The sequence below is a fragment of the Petromyzon marinus genome, chromosome 83 (assembly GCF_048934315.1).
Source record: "Petromyzon marinus isolate PM22_M1 ecotype Great Lakes invasive population chromosome 83, UKy_Petmar_22M1.pri1.0, whole genome shotgun sequence".
NCBI classification, from domain to species: domain Eukaryota; kingdom Metazoa; phylum Chordata; class Hyperoartia; order Petromyzontiformes; family Petromyzontidae; genus Petromyzon; species Petromyzon marinus.
Window position 1 is genome coordinate 3426319 of NC_133748.1, and position 22229 is coordinate 3448547.

At 48.0% G+C, this 22229-nt stretch overlaps 1 protein-coding gene across 3 annotated transcripts; it reads right to left on the minus strand.

The window, feature by feature from the left end:
• Positions 1 to 1125: 1125 nt before the first annotated feature.
• LOC142907771 (uncharacterized) lies at positions 1126 to 20564 on the minus strand. 3 transcript variants are annotated; one of them, XM_076057548.1, is made up of 5 exons: positions 17568 to 20564; positions 14343 to 14535; positions 10901 to 11132; positions 7141 to 7392; positions 1126 to 3339 (listed from the first exon to the last, which is right to left on the minus strand). In XM_076057548.1, the coding sequence occupies exons 1-5, from the start codon at positions 17663 to 17665 to the stop codon at positions 3224 to 3226; spliced, it is 891 nt and encodes a 296-aa protein (XP_075913663.1). In that variant the 5' UTR covers positions 17666 to 20564; the 3' UTR covers positions 1126 to 3223. The 3 variants fall into 3 exon arrangements, with proteins under 3 accessions (XP_075913663.1, XP_075913662.1, XP_075913664.1); XM_076057547.1 differs by having other exon boundaries at positions 7154 to 7392; positions 17568 to 20561; XM_076057549.1 differs by lacking the exon at positions 17568 to 20564 and having other exon boundaries at positions 7154 to 7392; positions 14343 to 16497.
• Positions 20565 to 22229: the final 1665 nt, after the last annotated feature.

The following is a 22229-nucleotide window of genomic DNA, read 5'->3' on the forward strand; positions in this document are numbered from 1 at the left end:
GTGAGGAGCTCACACATCCTTGAAAGACCTGGACAAAGTCCTATCGTTGTCTGGGTCATTTGGCCCGCATATCCAGCCACCACATGCCGGATGAAGGGGGCTAAATGGGCGTGGCACGGGCTAGATATGAGATGGAGTGATGTGGTACAAGAGGACGTGGAGCTGAGTGGACTTGCCGATGACTGGTACCAGCGGTGTCAAGATCGGCCTCTGTGGAGGAGGCTCTTGGAAACTGATTGGCCGACACCAGAGACAGCAGGTTTCTTTAGAACCTTGTCTCAGAAGGAGTGTCTCGCTACCCAGTGTCTCACTACCCAGTGTCTCACTACCCAGTGTCTCACTACCCAGTGTCTCACTAGCAGTGTCTCACTAGGAGTGTCTCACTAGCAGTGTCTCACTACCCTGTGTCTCACTACCCAGTGTCTCACTACCCAGTGTCTCACTACCCAGTGCCTCACTACCCAGTGTCTCACCAGCAGTGTCTCACTAGGAGTGTCTCACTACCCAGTGTCTCACTACCCAGTGTCTCACTACCCAGTGTCTCACGAGCAGTGTCTCACTAGCAGTGTCTCACTACCCAGTGCCTCACTACCCAGTGTCTCACTACCCAGTGTCTCACTACTCAGTGTCTCACCAGCAGTGTTTCACTAGGAGTGTCTCACTACCCAGTGTCTCACTACCCAGTGTCTCACTACCCAGTGTCTCACTACCCAGTGTCTCACTAGCAGTGTCTCACTAGGAGTGTCTCACTACCCAGAGTCTCACTACCCAGTGTCTCACTACCCAGTGTCTCACTACCCAGTGCCTCACTAGGAGTGTCTCACTACCCAGTGTCTCACTACCCAGTGTCTCACTATCCAGTGTCTCACTACCCAGTGTCTCACTACCCAGTGTCTCACTAGGAGTGTCTCACTGCCCAGTGTATCACTACCCAGTGTCTCACTAGCAATGTCTCTGTAACAGTGTCTCCGTACCAGTGTGACTGTATTGTGGAAAGGTAAACGGTGGGCTAACGGTAGGCTCGTTGTTTTTACCTTTTACCTTACCTTGCCGAGGCCTATTAACCACACACTTTACTTGTGGTTAATACGTGTCGTGAGTCCAACCTGAGTCGCAGACGTTGCCTTGGGAGAAGCACTATTTATTCAGAACTCAACACATAACGTAACACAACCTACACTTGCGTGTTGAACGCTCAATCTAAGCCACGCTACGGCAGAACGACAGACTTCACGCCATCCCGGCCCCGGACCACGAGCTGGGTCCGGGACCCAGCCACGTGGCTGGGAGGCTTCTCCAACCCGACGTGAATCTCCGTCACCGGCAACACGAAGAACCCCGAGCCGCTCACGGGGCCACCGTTATATCGGCCTGGGGCTGGGGCCTGGCTCCGCTCTTCGCCACCGAAGTCATCATCAGGTGTTGCAGTCGAAACGTCGTGAGAATTTTATTGTTTTATGTATATATTATTATTTTATTGCTTCCCTTCCACGTGACTTTACAAAACGAACCAAGAATATGAATCATGCAGTCACGAAAGCTTTAAAAAAAAAACTAAATTGTTGTTTAATTTGTGATTTAATTTAGTTGTTTTCATTTTTGTTTCATTTTATTTATTTTTCACCTACGTGACTTTACCGAAAGAACCAAAGAATATTTGATCCTTGCAGTCACGGAAACTTCAAATCCAGAACACAACTCCTCTTTTATTGCCAGAGAAGGGTACCGAAGCCAAAAAAAGGACCCATGACATTATTATTATTATTATTATGACCAGACGATGTTTATTGTTTGCATGTTCACTGCGAGTATTTGTGTGTGTGTGGCCGTTAGAGACTTGGATGCCCTGCAAAAAAAAAATCTGAGTATCTATTGAGGTGTTTGGACCTCTTCATTTATCGTCGTCATATTTTTGCGACGGTGTTTGAACATCCTAAGCACGTAACTCCCTCATCGCCAGCGAGACGCAAAACAAAACCCTGGCGTTTCATTGTGTCCCCCCATGACTTAGGGGCCGTCCATAAATGACGTCACGCACCTAGGGGAGGAGGGGGAGGGGTCAGACATTTGTGACGATGTGTGACGAGGGGAGGGGGGGGGTGTTTGAGAAATGTGACGTCGCATCAAAGTGCGCAACTTTAAATACATATAGACAACACGTTCTACTTAATTAGACTTTTTGATGTTTTCTCCTACAACATCAGAGTGCAGCGCCACATTAAATACGCACTACAATGTGACGATAGTTTAAAGCGATTTGAAGCATAATAATAGGGGTTTTCCCCTTTTTTTCTGGCAACACAACTGAAAGGATTCATTTTGACCACAATTCTTGTGGTCAACGCTTGTGGTCAAAATGCAAACAAAAAAACCCGTACTATGATCATATTTGATGCATTGTCCTTGAGACTGGTTGGTCCACACCAAGGGACGGCTTTCTTGTGAGCTTCGAACCCAATTGGCGTCATCTGGTCGAGCACCAATTGGGTCGAGGCTCAAAAGAAAGCCGTCCCTTGGTGTGGACCAATCAGTTTCAAGGACAATGCATCATATATTATCATAGCATGTTTTTTGTTTGCATTTTAACTGCAGGTATTGTGGTTAATGCAGACATGAATCCTTGTAAAAAGGTTTCAGTTTTGTTGCCAGAAAAAACGGGGAACAACCCTATTATTACATTTTGGTACTGGCAAAGGAGGTCTAATGATGTAGATGCTCACACCGAGCCCTCATTACTATGATAGTGGCATTGTCTTTGAGCTGTACGCCTTTTGGCATCATCTGGTCGTGCACCAATTGGGTCGAGGCTCAAAAGAAAGCCGTCCCTTGGTGTGGACCAATCAGTTTCAAGGACAATGCATCATCATATATGACCATAGGGTGTGTTTTGTTTGCATTTTGACTGCAGGTATTGTGGTTAATGCAGTAAAACATGAATCCTCGTAAAAAAGGTTTCAGTTTTGTTGACAGAAAAAAGGGAAAAAAAACCCTATTATTATATTTTGGTACTGGCAAAGAAGGTCTAATGATGGCGATTTGAAGCATGTTTTATGTTTATATTTTTTTTTGGGGGGGGGGGTGTGCAGAGCTTTGTGACGTCATATTTGAGAGAGGGGGGGGGTCTGACTTTTTGTGACGCCGTGTGATGAGGGTGGGGGGGGGGGGGCGGGGGGTCAAAAATCCTCCAAAATCGCGTGACATCATTTATGGACGGCCCCCTATCTCAACAGAACTGCATGGCCGGGCATTCTTTTGTCGACCGTACTCCTCGCCCCGCTCTGGACACGTTTGCGCGTGCAGATTCTTTTGATATCGTTGCCAATTCCTCGCTTTTGTAACCTGTGGAACACCACCACAACAACAACAACAACGCAAAACTCACGTTACACATTAATAATAATATACATAGGTACGAGCGTGGGTATTGTATCACGATCAACGGAACTTCAACGTGAAGTGCTTGCTTAAACGTAGTTACTGAACGGGGAATCGGTTAGACGTTCGGGGGGGGGGGGGGGGGGTGGGGGAAATCGACAACATTGGAGAGTGTAGAAATGCAGCGAGGATGCGAAACGGGGGGACGATTGACCTTTCATGAGGTGATAGTGGGGAAGTGATTGGGGAGGGACACACACACAGACATACGCATGTACACACAAATATACACACAGACATAACATATACACACGCATATAAACACACAGACAAAGACACACATAAACACACAGACAAAGATACGCACACACATACACACATCCAACAACAACCGCCATTCGCCACTAAGTGGCGGTGACATAACCATGATGCTTGTGCCAGGCCATGTGCACGTTGAGACCAGGTGAAGTGTCGATCGCCCGCTGGCAGGAAGTCACGGGGCAGACCCTGAGATGACTGGCTGGTGCACCACCTGTGCCCCCTACTGTGCCAACTTGCTGTTCTTTAGCCACCCGGCGCTCTGCTCGTTGTTGTGAGCGTCGCTCCTCCGCCCTCCGTTGTTGTTGGAGGGCGACTGCCTCCAACTGCCCAGTAGCGTACTTCACGAGCCTCCTCCACAGAGGCCGATCTTGACACCGCTGGTACCAGTCATCGGCAAGTCCACTCAGCTCCACGTCCTCCTGTACCACATCACTCCATCTCTTCTCTAGCCCGTGCCGCGCCCGTTTAGCCCCCTCGATCCGGCCGAACAAAAGTTGTTTCGGCATGCGGTGGCTGGGCATGCGGGCTACATGACCCAGCCAACGCAGCCTTGCCTGCCGGAGGAGCTCACCGATGGGACTTTGCCCAGATCTTTCAAGGATTTGTGAGCTCCTCACACAATCCAGCATGGTTAAACCCAGGATGGATCGTAGGCAGGCTAGCCTAAATGTTTCTAACCGGCGAAGATGCTCCATTAGGGGAATCCACGTTTCGCAAGCGTAGAGAAGGTAGGGAATGCCCGTGGCTGAGAAGACCTGAAGCTTCGTGCAGAGCAACAGACCAGGTAGCTTCCACACAGCATTACGCAACCGATGAAAAGATAATGATGCACGACGGACAGAAAATATGGCATCTGTGCAGGACGGCCCTTTCCTGAAACCGCATTGGGGCTCCGCAAGCCTCTCCTCAGCGTGCGTGGCAAGGCGATGTTGAATAATCCTTGACAGGACCTTTCCCGGCACACTGAGGAGTGAGATGCCCCTGTAGTTGTTACAGTCTGTGCGGTTCCCCTTCTTAAAGAGGGGGACCACCAGGGCATCCTTCCAATCCTGCGGAACCCGTCCAGTGGTCCAGACTGTTGTTATGATGTCATATAGGGCAGTCTGTGCACAAACGCCACCCTCCCTCAGCATTTCGCTTGGGAGATCATCTCTGCCCGGTGCCTTTTCTGGGCTCTGACTCTGGATTGCCTTCAGTACTTCCTCAAAAGATGGCACTTCAGCCAGCCACTCACAGGGGGTGACTTCTTCTTTCAATATTTGAGGCACCGCAGCCTCAGCAGGGTCATCCCCACTTTGTGCCACGATGTTTTCCTGGCTGAGGGATTTTCCCCTCCCCCAAGACCTCACAGAAATCTGCAAACCTGTTCCTGGAGGTCGGAGATTGGATCACTGTTCTTTCCCCTAATGATAACGATAGGTGTCGTACTACAAGTTACTTTTTTGATTGAATTAAAGAGTAATTTGTGAATCGCGGACCACTGAGGCAGACTCCAACCTCTGACCACAACTCATCCTTGCAGCACCACACGGCTCTCCAAACCCCCAAGCATAGGCTGATGTTGGATGCTATAGAGATAGACGATGAGAGTGGATCTGTTGCTTTTTCTCAGCCAGCCAGAACACCTCCTCTATCAGACAGGATCTACAGGGAGGTTAGTACCATGCATCCAAAGCAGCCATTGCAGCTGCATGAGCCACAGTCCTAAACCTTTTCCATTTCTCTTCGGCATCAGGAGAAATTGGGGACGATGCCAACCCCAGCTGCAAGCGATGACGCAATTCTCGCTTGCAACTTTCATGAGCTAGCTGAGACCAGGCCACTGTGGGATTGAATGGGGTCCTGGGTGTACACCCACCACCGGAGTGTTAGAATGGCAGGCGTATATTACAGATGACAAGCCGATGGTCAGTGGGAAGATCAGCTCCCATGGTAGGTTCTGGTGTCAAGGGAATGGGCCCGCAATCTGCTGTTCCCTCACTTTAAAGTCCAGCAGATGTTCTTGCTTGGACCCAGCGTGCATCAACAATGTTGTGGGGATGTGCCGATGCTGGAACAGCGTATTGGTAATTACAAGCCCATGGGCTGCACAAAAGTCAAGCAGGCTCCTAACGTTATTGAGCTGATCTGGCCCACACCCTCCAATTACTCCAGACCAAGTGCCAGCATCATGACCAACTCGGGCATTGAAGTCACCCAACAAGATGACTCTATCCCGAGGGGCCACTTTAGCCAGCACCTGTGACAGGAGGTCATAGAAAGCATCTGACTCATCGGCCTTGCCTGCATCCCTCCAGGGATGGTCGTCTTCGGTAGGGGCATAATTAACCACGACCACCACTTCTCGCCTCTGACTGATGGGGGAGGCAAGCCCACAGCAACCTGGGGCTTACAGCTTCCCACACCTCACTGCGATGCATCCACACCTCCTTCATTCTTTTGTTCAGAAGAAGAGCCACTCCCTCTTGTCTCCTATCCCGAGTAGAGGACTGCCCACTCCTCATGGTGACTGGAACCAGAGTCAGTGCAGCGGACCTCGTGAATACCACAGAGATCCAGGCGGTACCGGTCCAGTTCCCTACATCGGACTGGCAGCCTCTCCTCCGCAGTGAGCGTTCAAACATTCCACGTGGCAGTGGTTTTTGCCATATCTGTAGGAACCCCGACGGTAAGGAGTCAGTCTCCTGCCTCTACCAAATGGGATTTGGCCAGGAGACTTCATAGATGCATTCATGCAGAGAGACACACAGACTCACAAAAGGCACATGCATGTGGCACAGCAAATATAATCTGTCACACACGGACACAAACAAAGACATACACACAGACACATACACGGACACGCAGAGACAGGTACGCACACACAGACACACAGGTACGCACACACACGGACACACACACAGACACGCAGAGACACACAAAGACAAAGATCCCCCGTATAGCCTTAACAGACTGTAGGGGCAAGCACTGTTTGCGAGCACCTATGAAGGCTGGAACGGCACACGAGGGGGTGGGTGGCCAGCACCACGCCCGACCGCCTTTGTCTCCCCAGTGGCGATGTTTACACACCACACCAGTTACTTATTTGAGGCTGAGTCGACCTAGGGGAGGCCCAGGACCGGTTCAGATAATCGTCACTGGTGTTGGCCGTGCAGCGGGGAATCGAACCCGGGTGGCCGGGTTCGTAGCGCAGCGTAGCGCTAACCACTACTACACTATCACACAGACACAAACACACTCACTGACACACACACAAACGGACACAGACACACAATAGACACGATCATGGGACACTGCAAATGCGATCTGTCACTTATGATCCTTCCCCAAACGCCTGTGTATCAGTGGTAGTTACACGGGGTATATATGCGTTACACATGGGTATATATGCGTTACACATGGGTTACATAGTCTGTATGGGCTGCACGCGTTGTAAGGTGCTACCTCTTGCACCCACCACAAAGACGGCGAGCATGAGCCCTGCGACGGCGAGAATGGCGTAGCAAGCGATGGCTTCCATCGAGAAACAATCGAAGCCACCGCTACCGTGATCACCATCACCATCACCACCATCACCACCATCACCAAGACCACCAACATCGAAGCCATCATCACCACCACGGCTGGTCTGAGACTCTGGCGCAGCGTGCGTGAAGCGTTTGGCCTGAACAGCCAAGTCGGTGATCCTCTCTGTCACTGGGAAATAGAACGGACGAACGTACGGACACACGGACACACGGACACGGGTACACACACACAGACACACACACAGATTACACACACAGATTACACACACAGATTACACACACAGATTACACACACAGATTACACACACAGATTACACACACAGATTACACACACAGATTACACACACAGATTACACACACAGATTACACACACACAGGTACACACACACAGGTACACACACACACAGGTACACACAGGTTCACACACACACACAGGTACAAAGATAAAGATCCCCCATATAGCCTTAACAGACTGTAGGGGCAAGTGCTGTTAGCGAGCACCTGTAAAGGCCGGAACGGTACACGAGGGGGTGGGTGGCCAGCACCACGCCCGACCGCCTTTGTCTCCCTAGTGGCAATATTTACACACCGCACCAGGTACTCATTTGAGGCTGAGTCGACCTAGGGGAGGCCCGGAACCGGTTCAGATAATCGTCACTGGTGTTGGCCGTGAGCGGGAATCGAACCAGGGTCACCGGGTTCATAGCGCAGCGCGCTAACCGCTACACTACCGCTCCCCACACACACACAGTTACACACACACACAGGTACACACACACACACAACCACACACACACGGTTACACACACACACACAGGCACACACACACAGTTTCACACACAGGTACACACACAAGTACACACACAGGTACAACCACACAGGTACACACAGTTTCACACACACAGGTGCAAACACACAGGTACACACAGGTTCAAACACACAGGTGCACACACGCAGGTACACACACAGGTACACATAGGTTCACACAAAGGTATACACATACGTAAGTACACACATAGGTACACACACACTGGTTACACACAGATAAACACATACACAGGTACATACACACGGGTACATACACACAGGTATATATACACACACAGTTACACATAGGTACACACAAAGTACACACAAATAGGCACACAAAGGTACACACAGGTACACACATAGATGCATACACAGGTACACACACAGGCACACATAGGTTCACGCAAAGGTATACACATACGTAAGTACACACACAGGTACACACACAGGTACACACACACTGGTTACACACAGATAAACACATACACAGGTACATACACACAGGTACACACACACAGGTATATATACACACACAGTTACACATAGGTACACACAAAGTACACACACATAGGCACACAAAGGTACACACAGGTACACACATAGATGCATACACAGGTACACACACAGGCACACGCAGTTTAACAGGTAGACTTTCGCGACCAATAGCATCCGTTATGCATTTGTAGTGCAACAGCGGTGGCTGCTATCTACAAAAGTGTAACTCCAAGATAAGGCAGCGTACACGTCAAGGGACGACACGACGGATAAACCACCGAGGACAACTTCTTGGAAGGGGCCTTCTGGAAGCCCCGGGACCCTACTAGTAGGTTCCCGGAACCTACTAGTAGGTTCCAGAAGAGGGGGGGGGCGTGGTGAGGGTGGAGCAAGGCCACGGCCGGGAGCACAAGAATGCCCCCCCCCCCCCCCTTGCGAGAGCTCGGGGCTGTTGCTGGGAGCCGACCGCCCCTAGCCGTGCGAACATCTCACCACCATCGTCGCCGCGGTACCTCGACACCGCCCGACGCCGCTAGCTCGACAGCCTGCCAACGGTTATGGCCAGTTAGTGCTGCCGACGATAGTCGGTTGCGTGTGCGCGGAATGTGTACTGTATGCGTGTGCGCGTGTAGCGTACATCCAGATTAACACTCAGGCATTCGCGACCTACTGCCGGTGTAGGAGTCCTCTTCCAAAATTAACATTAGCTGCCCCGCCCATCTCTAAACCTTTATAAACAGCTCTCTGATTGGTGTAGACCTCCTGCCGGTGAAAGAGCCCTCTCCCACATTAACATTAGCTGCCCCGCCCATCTCTAAACCTTTATAAACAGCTCTCTGATTGGTGTAGACCTACTGCCGGTGTCGGAGCCCTCTCCTACATTAACATTAGCTGCCCCGCCCATCTCTAAACCTTTATAAACAGCTCTCTGATTGGTGTAGACCTACTGCCGGTGTCAGAGCCCTCTCCTACATTAACATTAGCTGCCCCGCCCATCTCTAAACCTTTATAAACAGCTCTCTGATTGGTGTAGACCTACTGCCGGTGTCGGAGCCCTCTCCTACATTAACATTAGCTGCCCCGCCCATCTCTAAACCTTTATAAACAGCTCTCTGATTGGTGTAGACCTACTGCCGGTGTAGAAGCCCTCTCCCACATTAACATTAGCTGCCCCGCCCACCTCTAAATCTTTATAAACAGCTCTCTGATTGGTGTAGACCTACTGCCGGTGTAGGAGGTTTCTCCAACATTAACATTAGCTGCCCCGCCCATCTCTAAACCTTTATAAACAGCTCTCTGATTGGTGTAGACCTACTGCCGGTGTAGGAGGTTTCTCCAACATTAACATTAGCTGCCCCGCCCATCTCTAAACCTTTATAAACAGCTTGCCCTCAAAGTCTAACCTCCCTGTTCCTGATGACGACTGCCTGTGATGCGATCGGATCGCAGTGATAAGTTTTATCGTTTTTTATTCACTTGATTTTATTTTTGTAAAATTAATTCATTGTTATTATTATTTTTTTCTATCTACGTGACTTTACCGAAAGAACCATAGATTAGTATTATTCATAATGAAGTTTTTTTGGGTTAGATCGCATAAGTATAAATGTGTCGCAACCCTCCTCCACGCGACACGGCCAATCAGTAGAAAATATGTCACGTTAACAAAACGCCAATTAGTTACTTCTCCAGCCCACGGGTGTGATTGAAGAGTGAATCCACAGCATTTAGAATTTGAGGCGCACGACGTTACGCTGGCAATTACATCCAGCATCTTCGGACACCCACGCAGGGTGCGGGCAGTCCCCCCCTTGCGTGTGAGAGTAAACAAGGTGCCTCCAATCTTTACCGTCTCCGAACTGCGTAACCACACACTTTTTTTTTAGCGTGTTCGATCGCGTTAAGTATATAAATGTCATATTCTTAGTTTTTTCGGTAAAGTCACGTTGAAGAGAAACAACAAAATAACAAAATATATAAAACAATAAAAAATTCTCACGACGTTTCGACCATAACTCAAACGGTCATCATGAGTTATGGTCGAAACGTCGTGAGAATTTTTTATTGTTTTATATATTTTGTTATTTTGTTGTTTGTCTTCAACGTGACTTTACCGAAAAAACTAAGAATATGAATTACTGCAGTCACGAAAGCTTTAAATCAAAATATATAAATGTCGTTTCGTCGTTATACCGGCCATCACCCGACACAGCCAATTAGTGAGGTTTGTCACTCAAACAGAACGTGCCAATTTGCTACCGGTCCGGGGTTACAGGATGCAGGTTGTAGCTCCACTCATCTCTACTCACCTTAACTCACCAGCTCACCACTGCCTCACCACTTACCTCACCACTACCTCACCGCCGGCTCACCTCTCACCACCACGAGCCTCGTCCTCTCCACGTGCACCACCTCGCCGATCCCTGGGTACAGGTGGCACAAGTAGCTCCCCGCGTCTCCGAATCCGGCCCCGGCGATCTCCAGCGAGTTGTCGGGCGCGAGGCGGAAGCGGGGTCCATACGCCGGGTTGTACTGCACTCCTACGCCACCGCCGTCACTGAGGCGCTTCACCAAGATGGTTTCGCCGGTGCCGTCACCTGTCGCCTGCGCACGCACGCCGCCAAATCGTGATTATCGCAGGTGTAGTGGTGTAGTGTATAGTGTAGTGTATAGTAGTGTAGTGTATAGTGTAGTGTATAGTAGTGTAGTGTATAGTAGTGTATAGTGTAGTGTATAGTGTAGTGTATAGTGTATAGTAGTGTAGTGTATAGTGTAGTGTATAGTAGTGTGGTGTATAGTAGTGTATAGTGTAGTGTATAGTGTAGTGTATAGTAGTGTATAGTGTAGTGTATAGTAGTGTAGTGTATACTGTATAGTAGTGTAGTGTATAGTGTAGTTTATAGTGTATATTAGTGTAGTGTATAGTGTAGTGTATAGTAGTGTAGTGTATAGTGTAGTGTATAATGTAGTGTATAGTGTATAGTAGTGTAGTGTATAGTGTAGTGTATAATGTAGTGTATAGTGTATAGTAGTGTATAGTGTAGTGTATAGTGTATAGTAGTGTAGTGTATAGTGTAGTGTATAGTAGTGTAGTGTATAGTGTAGTGTATAGTAGTGTAGTGTATAGTGTAGTGTATAGTAGTGTAGTGTATAGTGTAGTGTATAGTGTATAGTAGTGTAGTGTATAGTGTAGTGTATAGTGTAGTGTATAGTAGTGTAGTGTATAATGTAGTGTATAGTAGTGTCGTGTGTAGTAGTGTAGTGTTCAGTAGTGTAGTCTATAGTGTAGTGGATAGTGTGGTCTATAGTCGTGTATAGTGTAGTGTATAGTAGTTTATAGTGGTGTAGTGCACAGTGTACTGCATAGTGGAATGTATAGTGTAGTGTATAGTGGTGTAATGTATAGTAGTGTAGTGTATAGAGTAGTGTATAGTAGTGCAATTAATAGTAGTGTTATGTAGTGTAGTGTATAGTAGTGCATATGGTAGTGTATGGTAGTGTAGTGTATAGTAGTGTCATGTATAGTGTGGTGTATATTAGTGCAGTGTATAGTAGTGTATTGTGTAGTGTATAGGAGTACAGTGTATAGTGCAGTGCATAGCGTAGCGTATAGTCGTGTACCGTAGTGCATAGTGTAATGTATGGTAGTGTATAGTGTAGTGTAAAGTAGTGTGCAGTGTAGTATACAGTAGTGTATAGTGTACTGCATAGTCGTGCAGTGCATTATTGGGAACGGGTGGCCGAAGGGGCGCCGTTGAGATAATTGAAGGCACGTGCTATAGTGGGGTGGATGTTGCTGTCCGATAGGGGCGGAGCCGAGAGGGTCGACGAGGCATCCCCAGCCACCACCCCCCCGTCGTAGTCTGGGCATTTGCCCCGAGATCATCAAGCCACGAGGTGGAGGACATGGGAGCTGACTGTTCGCGGAGACCTATGTCTACGCTATTCTTGAGAAATAAAATGGCTTTCACCCTTTTTAGAATGGACGTCTCCAAGGAGTTTCTTTTACAGTAGTCTAGTGTTTAGTGTAGTGTGTCAAGTAGTGTAGTGTGTATTGTAGTGTAGTGCAGTGTATAGTTAGTGTAGCGCAGTGTATAGTAATGCACTGTATGGTAGTGCAGTGTATAGTAGTGCAGTGTATAGTAGTGCAGTGTATAGTAGTGTAGTGTATAGTAGTGTAGTGTATAGTAGTGTAGTGTATAGTCGTGTAGTGTATGGTAGTGTAGTGTATAGTAGTGTAGTGTATAGTAGTGCAGTGTATAGTAGTGCAGTGTATAGTAGTGCAGTGTATAGTAGTGTAGTGTATAGTAGTGTAGTGTATAGTAGTGTAGTGTATAGTAGTGCAGTGTATAGTAGTGCAGTGTATAGTCGTGTTGTGTGTAGTGTATAGTAGAGTATAGTAGTGCAGTGTATAGTAGTGCATTGCATAGTAGGTGTAGTGTGTATAGTAGGTGTAGTGTGTATAGTAGGTGTAGTGTGTATAGTAGGTGTAGTGTGTATAGTAGGTGTAGTGTGTATAGTAGGTGTAATGTGCATAGTAGGTATAGTGCGTAGAGTAGGTGTAGTGTGTATCGTATGTGTAATGTGCATAGTGGGTGTAGTGTGTATAGTCGCTGTTTATTAGTGTAGTGTATATCGTATTATATTGTGGTTATCGGCTTCCTTAATGGCGGAAATGAGATTAGGGTGTTTTCCTGGAACTTTGCCTGCTACACAGGAGTTGTGGATTCGACTCAAGACTCTTAACACCATGGTGGTTCATAGATATTGAAGTGAAGCTTTCGTGATTGCAGGAATCCATTCTCTTTGGCTCTTTCGGTAAAGTCACGTGGGTATAAAATAAAATAAATCACGTTTCGGGCGCGCACAGAAGCGTCCATCATCAGGTGGGAAAGCATGGTCTGCCTCAGAGTATGGTTCATAGATGTTAGCTACCTTTGCTGCTACGCATGAGGTCGCGGGTTCGATACTAACCCTAACGCCACGGTGTCCAGGAGATGTTAACTACCTCACCTGGTATGCAGGAGGTCGTGGGTTCGATACTGACCCTAACGCCACGGTGTCCAGGAGATGTTAACTACCTCACCTGGTATGCAGGAGGTCGTGGGTTCGATACTGACCCTAACGCCGCGGTGTCCAGGAGATGTTACCTCACCTGGTATGCAGGAGGTCGTGGGTTCGATACTGACCCTAACGCCACAGTGTCCAGGAGATGTTAACTACCTCACCTGGTATGCAGGAGGTCGTGGGTTCGGCCCCAGACCCTGACGATGCTTGCTGCTGCTATATATATTTGTGCGTATGGTGTCTGTAAGTGTGGGTGCTGTTCGTAAGCGTGCGTGGCGTTCCTAAGTGTGGGTGGTGTTCCTGAGTGTTGGTGGTGTTCGTGTTGGTGGTTTTTGTAAGTGCTGGTGGTGTTTGTAAGTACGGGTGGTATCCTGAGTGTGGGTGGTGTCCATAAGTGTGGGTGGTGTTCTTAAGTGTGGGTGGTGTTCGTAAGTGTTGGTGGTTTTTGTAAGTGCTGGTGGTGTTTGTAAGTACGGGTGGTGTCCCTGAGTGTGGGTGGTGTCCATAAGTGTGGGTGGTGTTCTTAAGTGTGGGTGGTGTTCGTAAGTGTTGGTGGTTTTTGTAAGTGCTGGTGGTGTTTGTAAGTACGGGTGGTGTCCCTGAGTGTGGGTGGTGTCCATAAGTGTGGGTGGTGTTCTTAAGTGTGGGTGGTGATCGTAAGTGTGGGTGGCGTTCATAAGGAAATGCGGGTGTTCATAAGTCGTAGCTCGTATAAGTCGGGTGTTCGTAAGCTGAGGACCGCCTCACCTTGCTCCAATTCAGTTCGTTGTATTTGGCATATTGGACAAGGCCCTGTGCACACTTCAGCAAGACCGAGGTGCCCTGCTGAGCCCAAACATCCTCGACCATGGCATCTATGGCCTCGTCTCTCTGTGAGTCTCTGTCCGTCTCTCTTTGCACACTCACCAGCCCGTATAGCCTGCACACACACAGACAGACACTACAGACATATATACAGACACACAGACAGATACACACGCAGACTGATACACACACAGACACACACAAACAGATACACAGACAGATATACAGATACACACAGACACACGGACAGATATACAGACACACAGACAGACACACAGACAGATACACACAACAACAACCGCCATTCGCCACTAAGTGGCGGTGATGTCACCACGATGCTGGTGCCAGGCCATGTGCACCTTGAGGCCACGTGAAGTGTCGAATGCTCGCTGGCAGAAGGTTACGGGGCAGACCCAAATGCCACGGGTCGACTGACTGATATGACTGAGATGACTAGCTGATGCACCACCTGTGCCCCCTACTGTGCCAACCTGCTGTGCTTTAGCCACCCGGCGCTCCGCTCGTTGTTCTGAGCGTCGCTCCTCCGCCCTCCGTTGTTGTTGGAAGGCGACTACCTCCAACTTTCCAGTAGCGTCCTTCACGAGCCTCCACGTCCTCCTGTACCACGTCACTCCATCTCTTCTCTAGCCCGTGCCGCGCCCGTTTAGCCCCCTCGATCCGGCCGAATAAAAGCTGTTTAGGCATGCGGTGGCTGGGCATGACCCAGCCAACGCAGCCTTGACTGCCAGAGGAGCTCACCGATGGGACCATGTCAAGATCTATCAAGGATTTGTGAGCTCCTCACACAATCCAGCCTGGTTAAACCCAGGATGGATTGTAGGCAGGCCAGCCTAAACGTTTCTAACCGGGGAAGATGTTCCATTAGAGGGGTCCACGTTTCACAAGTGTAGGGAAGGGAGGGAATGACCGTGGCTGAGAAGACTTGAAGCTTCATGTGGAGCGAGAGGCCAGGTAGCTTCCACAAAGCGTTACGCAGCTGATGCAAAGATAATGCCGCTCGACTGATTCGGATTGAGACCTCTGCCCAGTTATGGGAAACTCTCCACTCGATCCACAACTGCCCCATCACCAATTGGGAGTTTTGGGCGTGGAGTGTCCGATGGTACAAAATACCCATTCAGATGCTTAGTTTTGGTGGGGCTGATGACAAGATGCCACCTCTAGATTTGAAGCTTTCGTGACTGCAAGGATCCATACTCTTTGGTTCTATTCGGTAAAGTCACGTAGGTAAAAACTAAAACAACAAGTATGGGTGTCTATGAGTTTCTATGAGTATAGGTTTCTATGGGTCTCTATGAGTATGGGTCACTTCTGGCGAGTTAACGCTTCTGAACAGAGACTGCACAGCAACTCAGCAGTGGTTCCTTACCAGCCGGTAAAATATAAAAAAAGTGAATAGTTGGTTAGGAGTTGAAAAACCCGAAAATAAAATGATCCAACATCTATCTATGCTATACACTACACTACTATACACTGCACTATACAGTACACCACTACACTATACACTACACTATACACTACTACACACTACCCTATACACTACACTACTACACTATACACTACACTATACACTACTACACTACACTATACACTACACACTACACTATACACTGCACTATACACTACACTATACACTACAGTATACACTACTACACACTACACTATACACTACACTATACACTACACTATACACTACACTATACACCACACCACTACACTATACACTGTACTATACACTGCACTATAAAGTTATCCAGTTAATATTCTTTGGGTCTTTATTTTTTACCTACGTGACTTTACCGAATGGAACCAAAGAGTAAGGATGCCACCTTTTAGTAGCATGGTTCAGGTTCAGCAGCAGCGCCTCCAACTCCTCCTCTTTGTGAGCAGTAAACACCAGATCATCGGCATACGTAACATGGTTGACCAATAGGGAGCCATCCCTTGACCGCACCCGAGCATCAATAAGCTTCTCATTGGTGGGGCTGATAGTAAGGTCCCTTAAACACCATCCCCTATACACAAACAAATACCCACACAATCACTCCCACACTCACTCCCCTACTCACTCCCCCACTCACTCACACACTTCCTCCCCCACTCACTCCCCTACTCACTCACTCATATACTTACTCCCCTACTCACTCAATCATACACTCACCCCTACTCACTCCCCTACTCACCCACTCATATACTCACTCACTCACACACTCACTCCCCTACTCACTTACACACTCACTCCTCTACTCACTCATCCACTCACTCCCCGACTCACCCACTCACTCCCCTACTCACTCATTCACTCACTCCATTACTCACTCACTCACTCCCCTACTCACTCACTCACCCACTCATACACTCACTCCCTTACTCACTCCCCTACTCACTCATACACTCACTCCCTTACTCATTCATACACACTCCCCTACTCACTCATATACTCACTCCCTTACTCACTCACTCATACACTCACTCCCCTACTCACTCATTCATACACTCACTCATTCACTCACTCCCCCACTCACTCATTTACACACTCACTCCCCTACTCACTCACTCCCCCACTCACTCATTCATACACTCACTCCCCCACTCACTCATATACTCACTCCCTTACTCACTCACTCCCCCACTCACTCATTCATACACTCACTCCCCTACTCACTCATATACTCACTCCCCCACTCACTCACTCACTGTCCTACTCACTCATTCATACACTCACTCCCCTACTCACTCATATACTCACTCCCTTACTCACTCACTCATACACTCACTGCCCTACTCACTCACTCCCTTACTCACTCACTCCCCTACTCACTCATTCATACACTCACTCCCCCACTCACTCCCCTACTCACTCACTCATATACTCACTCCCTTACTCACTCACTCATACACTCACTGCCCTACTCACTCACTCCCCCACTCACTCCCCTACTCACTCATTCATACACTCACTCCCCTACTCACTCCCTTACTCACTCACTCATACACTCACTGCCCTACTCACTCACTCCCCCACTCACTCCTCTACTCACTCATATACTCACTCCCTTACTCACTCATACACTCACTGCCCTACTCACTCACTCCCATACTCACTCATACACCCAGGAGTCCTCACTCACTCGCATACTCACTCACCTCGCTCTCTCTCCTCTCCAAATGAGAAAGTGAATATAACGTCTGGGCAGCCTTGAAGTCCGAGAAACGACGTCACTGCTCGAAAGTGCATTTCGCATCACAAATCACTAACCAATCACTAAGCAATCAATTACAAACCACGACACAAGGTCACGTTTCCTGTAACGAGTGGTTCTGGAACCGCAAGCCAACGTGTTGCCGCCCACCCCGAACGGCATTCAAGGGCAGAGGTGCCTTAACTGGGTAAATGTTGACTTAAAGCTTTCGTGACTGCAGGAATTCATATTCGTGGGGTCTTTCTTGTTCACCTGAAGACGATTGCTTGTGTTGCGATCGAAACGTCGTGATTTGGATGTTTTTTTCTATCTACGCGACTTTACCGAAAGACCCAAAGAATATTAACTGGATAACTTTATAGTGCAGTGTATAGTACAGTGTATAGTGTAGTGTATAGTGTAGTGGTGTAGTGTATAGTGTAGTGTATAGTGTAGTGTATAGTGTAGTGTATAGTGTAGTGGTGTAGTGTATAGTGCAGTGTATAGTGTAGGGTAGTGTATAGTGTAGTGTGTAGTGTATACTGTAGTGTATAGTGCAGTGTATAATGTAGTGTAGTGTATAGTGTAGTGTAGTAGTGTATAGTGTAGTGTATAGTGTAGTGGTGTAGTGTATAGTGTAGTGTAGTGTATAGGGTAGTGTGTAGTAGTGTATAGTGTGGTGGTGTACTGTATAGTGCAGTGTATAGTAGTGTAGTGTATAGCGTAGATAGATGTTGGATAATTTCATTTTCGGGTTTTTCAACTCCTAACCAACTATTCACTTTTTTATATTTTACCGGCTGGTAAGGCACCACTACTGAGTTGCTGTGCAGTCTCTGTTCAGAAGCATTAACTCGCCAGAAGCGACCCATACTCATAGAGACCCATAGAGACCTATACTCATAGAGACCCATAGACACCCATACTCAACGAGAACCACGGAGACCCATACTCATAGAGACCCACAGAGACCCATATACAGAGACCCATACTCATCGACGCACAGAGACCCATATTCATAGAGACCCATACTCATCGACGCACAGAGACCCATATTCATAGAGACCCATACTCATCGACGCACAGAGACCCATATTCATAGAGACCCATACTCATCGACGCACAGAGACCCATATTCATAGAGACCCATACTCATCGACGCACAGAGACCCATATTCATAGAGACCCATACTCATAGAGACTCACAGAGACCCATAATCATAGAGATCCAGAGACCCATACTCTTTGATAAGCATACTTATAGAGCCCTATACTCAGAGAGCCACAAAAAAACCCATACACACAGAGACCCACAGAGCTCCATACTCATAGAGATCCACAGAGACCCATACTCATAGAGACCCACAGAGACCCATACTCATAGAGACCCACAGAGCTCCATACTCAAAGAGACCCACAGAGCCCCATACTCATAGAAACCCATACTCATAGAGACCCACAGAGACCCATACTCATAGAGACCCACATAGACCCATACTCATAGATACCCACAGAGACCCATACACATAGAGACCCACAGAGACCCATACTCATAGAGACCCACAGAGACCCATACTCATAGGGACCCAAAGAGACCCATTCTCATGGTGACCCACAGAGACCCATACTCATAGAGACCCACAGAGACCCATACACATAGAGACCTATACTCATAGAAACCCACAGAGCCCCATATTCATAGAGACCCACAGAGACCCATACTCATAGATACCCACAGAGACCCATACTCATAGAGACCCACAGAGACCCATTCTCATGGAGACCCACAGAGACCTATACTCATAGAGACCCACAGAGACCATACTCATAGAGACCCACAGAGACCCATACCCATAGGGACCCAAAGAGACCCATTCTCATGGAGACCCACAGAGACCCATACTCATAGAGACCCACAGAGACCCGTGCTCATAGAGACCCACAGAGACCCAAACTTATAGAGACGCATACTCATGGAGACCCACAGAGACTCGTGCTCATAGAGACCCACAGAGACCCATTCTCATGGAGACACACAGAGACCCATACTCATAGAGACCCACAGAGACCCGTGCTCATAGAGACCCACAGAGACCCATACTCATAGAGACCCACAGAGACCCATACTCATAGAGACCCAAACTTATAGAGACGCATACTCATGGAGACCCACAGAGACCCGTGCTCATAGAGACCCACAGAGACCCATTCTCATGGAGACACACAGAGACCCATACTCATAGAGACACACAGAGACCCATACTCATGGAGACCCACAGAGACCCATACTCATAGAGACCCACAGAGACCCATACACATAGAGACCTATACTCATAGAAACCCACAGAGCCCCATACTCATAGAGACCCACAGAGACCCGTGCTCATAGAGACCCACAGAGACCCATACTCATAGAGACCCAAACTTATAGAGACGCATACTCATGGAGACCCATAGAGACCCGTGCTCATAGAGACCCACAGAGACCCATTCTCATGGAGACACACAGAGACCCATACTCATAGAGACCCACAGAGACCCATAGATCCACAGAGGCCCATCGAGATGCATAGAGAGCCGTAGACTAAACTCGCCTATTTTATACTCTTAGGTTCGGTCAAGTCACGTAGTTAGAAATAAAATTATTAAACAAATCACGACGTTTCGATCGCAGCACAAGCATGGATTCCTGCAGTCACGAAAGCTTCAAATCAGGCTTTAACCTGATAATTGGGTTTTTACCCTTTAATCTGGCAACAAAACTGACACCTTTTTTGTTTACAAGGAGTCATGTTTGCATTTACCACAATACCTGCGGCCGGAATGCAAAACAAAAAAAACATAACTCTGATAATGTATTAAATTTCGATTTAAAGCTTTCGTGACTGCAGGGATTCATCTTCTTTGGTTCTTTCGGTAAAGTCACCACGTGGAAGGGAAATGAAATAATAAACATAAAACATAATGAAATAAAATTCTCACGACGTTTCGGCCACAACACAAGTCGCCTTCTTCAGGTGAAGGAACAGAACTGTCGGAACGACAGCCCTGAAGAAGGCTACTTGTGTTGTGGCCGAAACGTCGTGAGAATTGTATTTCATTGTATTATTTTTATTATTTTATTTCCATTCTACGTGGTGACTTTACCGAAAGATTCTAGATTTGAAGTTTTCGTGACTGCAAGGATCCATACTCTTTGGTTCTATTCGGTAAAGTCACGTGGGTAAAAAATAAGACAACAAAAATCACGACGTTTCGGCCACAACACAAGTGGCCTTAATCAAGTGGCCACAACACAAGTGGCCTTGATGAAGGCCGCTTGTGTTGTGGCTGAAACGTCGTGATTTTTGTTGTTTATTTTTTTTACCTACGTGACTTTACCGAATAGAACCAAAGAGTATTTACCGAAAGAATCAAGAAGAGGTCTGATAATGTATTGGCAGTCCTTGAAATCGATTGGGGCCACACCCGAGACAGCTTTCCTTAGAGCCTCGTCTCACATGGTGTTGGAGCAGATGACGCCAAAAGGTGTCAGTTTTGTTGCCAACTAAGTGGGTAAAAAAATATGTTAATCATATTTTGCTACTGGCAAAGGAGGTTCCAATAGTGTAAAAGATTCATCATTAGACCTCCTTTGCCAGTATCAAAATGTAATATTGGGGTTTTTCCCTTTTTTTCCGGCAACTGAAACCTTTTTACTGGGATTCATGTTACTGCATTAACAACGAGCGGAGCGCCGGGTGGCTAAAGCACAGCAGGTTGGCACAGTAGGGGGCACAAGTGGTGCATCAGTCATCTCAGTCAGTCGACCCGTGGCACCTGCTGGGTCTGCCCCGTGACCTCCTGCCAGCGGGCGTTCGACACTCCACGTGGCCTCAAGGTGCACATGGCCTGGCACGAGCGTCGTGGCGACGTCACCGCCACTTAGTGGCGAATGGCGGTTGTTGTTGTTGTTGTGTATCTGTGTGAGTGTGTCTGTGTCTCTGCGTGTCTCTGCGTGTGGGGAGCGGTGGTGTAGTGGTTAGCGCTACGCTGCGCTACGAACCTGGTCGCCAACGCCATGAGTGACGATTATCCGAAACGGTCCTGGGCCTTCACCTAGGTTGACAGCCTCAAACGAGTCCCTGGTACAGTGCGTAAACATCGCCACTAGGGAGACAAATGCGACCGGGCGTGATGTTGGCCACCCAAACCCTCGCGTGCCAAAGTGCCGGCCTTCATAGGCGCTACTCGCTTAAGAGCATTTGCCCCTACAGCCTGTCGAGGCTACACGGGGGATCTTTATCATTATCTGTGCATGCCACAGTGCAGGCCTTCATAGACGCTGCTGCCACTCGCTACTACTAACACCGCCCTTGGCCCCAACAGGTTAACGTCTATGCCAATTTTCCAGCACTGCGGCAGGTAAACAAATGGGATAAAAAAAAAAAATACCCAAACCACGCAATCCACACCGCTGACCAAACCACACCGCTCCACCGTATACACAACACGCAAAGCCCAGCCACTCCCCGCAATGTCGTGCAAAGGAGAAAAAAATAACATTTGAGCTCGATTAGAAATTTTTTTTTAGTTAAACGCGCATTTAGGCTTTCGCGAGCAGTATCAATCACGATATCGGGTTTTG

What these genes read in the sequence shown, in the direction of transcription:
- LOC142907771 (XM_076057547.1), bottom strand. Translation starts at nt 17,665, where the DNA reads ATGCGAAATGCACTTTCGAGCAGTGACGTCGTTTCTCGGACTTCAAGG. An exon ending in GAGGCTCGTGGTGGTGAGAG is followed by an intron (nt 7,393 to 10,900) that starts GTGAGCCGGCGG and finishes TCTATTTCCCAG; the next exon opens with TGACAGAGAGGATCACCGAC. An exon ending in TCATGCTCGCCGTCTTTGTG is followed by an intron (nt 3,340 to 7,153) that starts GTGGGTGCAAGA and finishes GGTGTTCCACAG; the next exon opens with GTTACAAAAGCGAGGAATTG.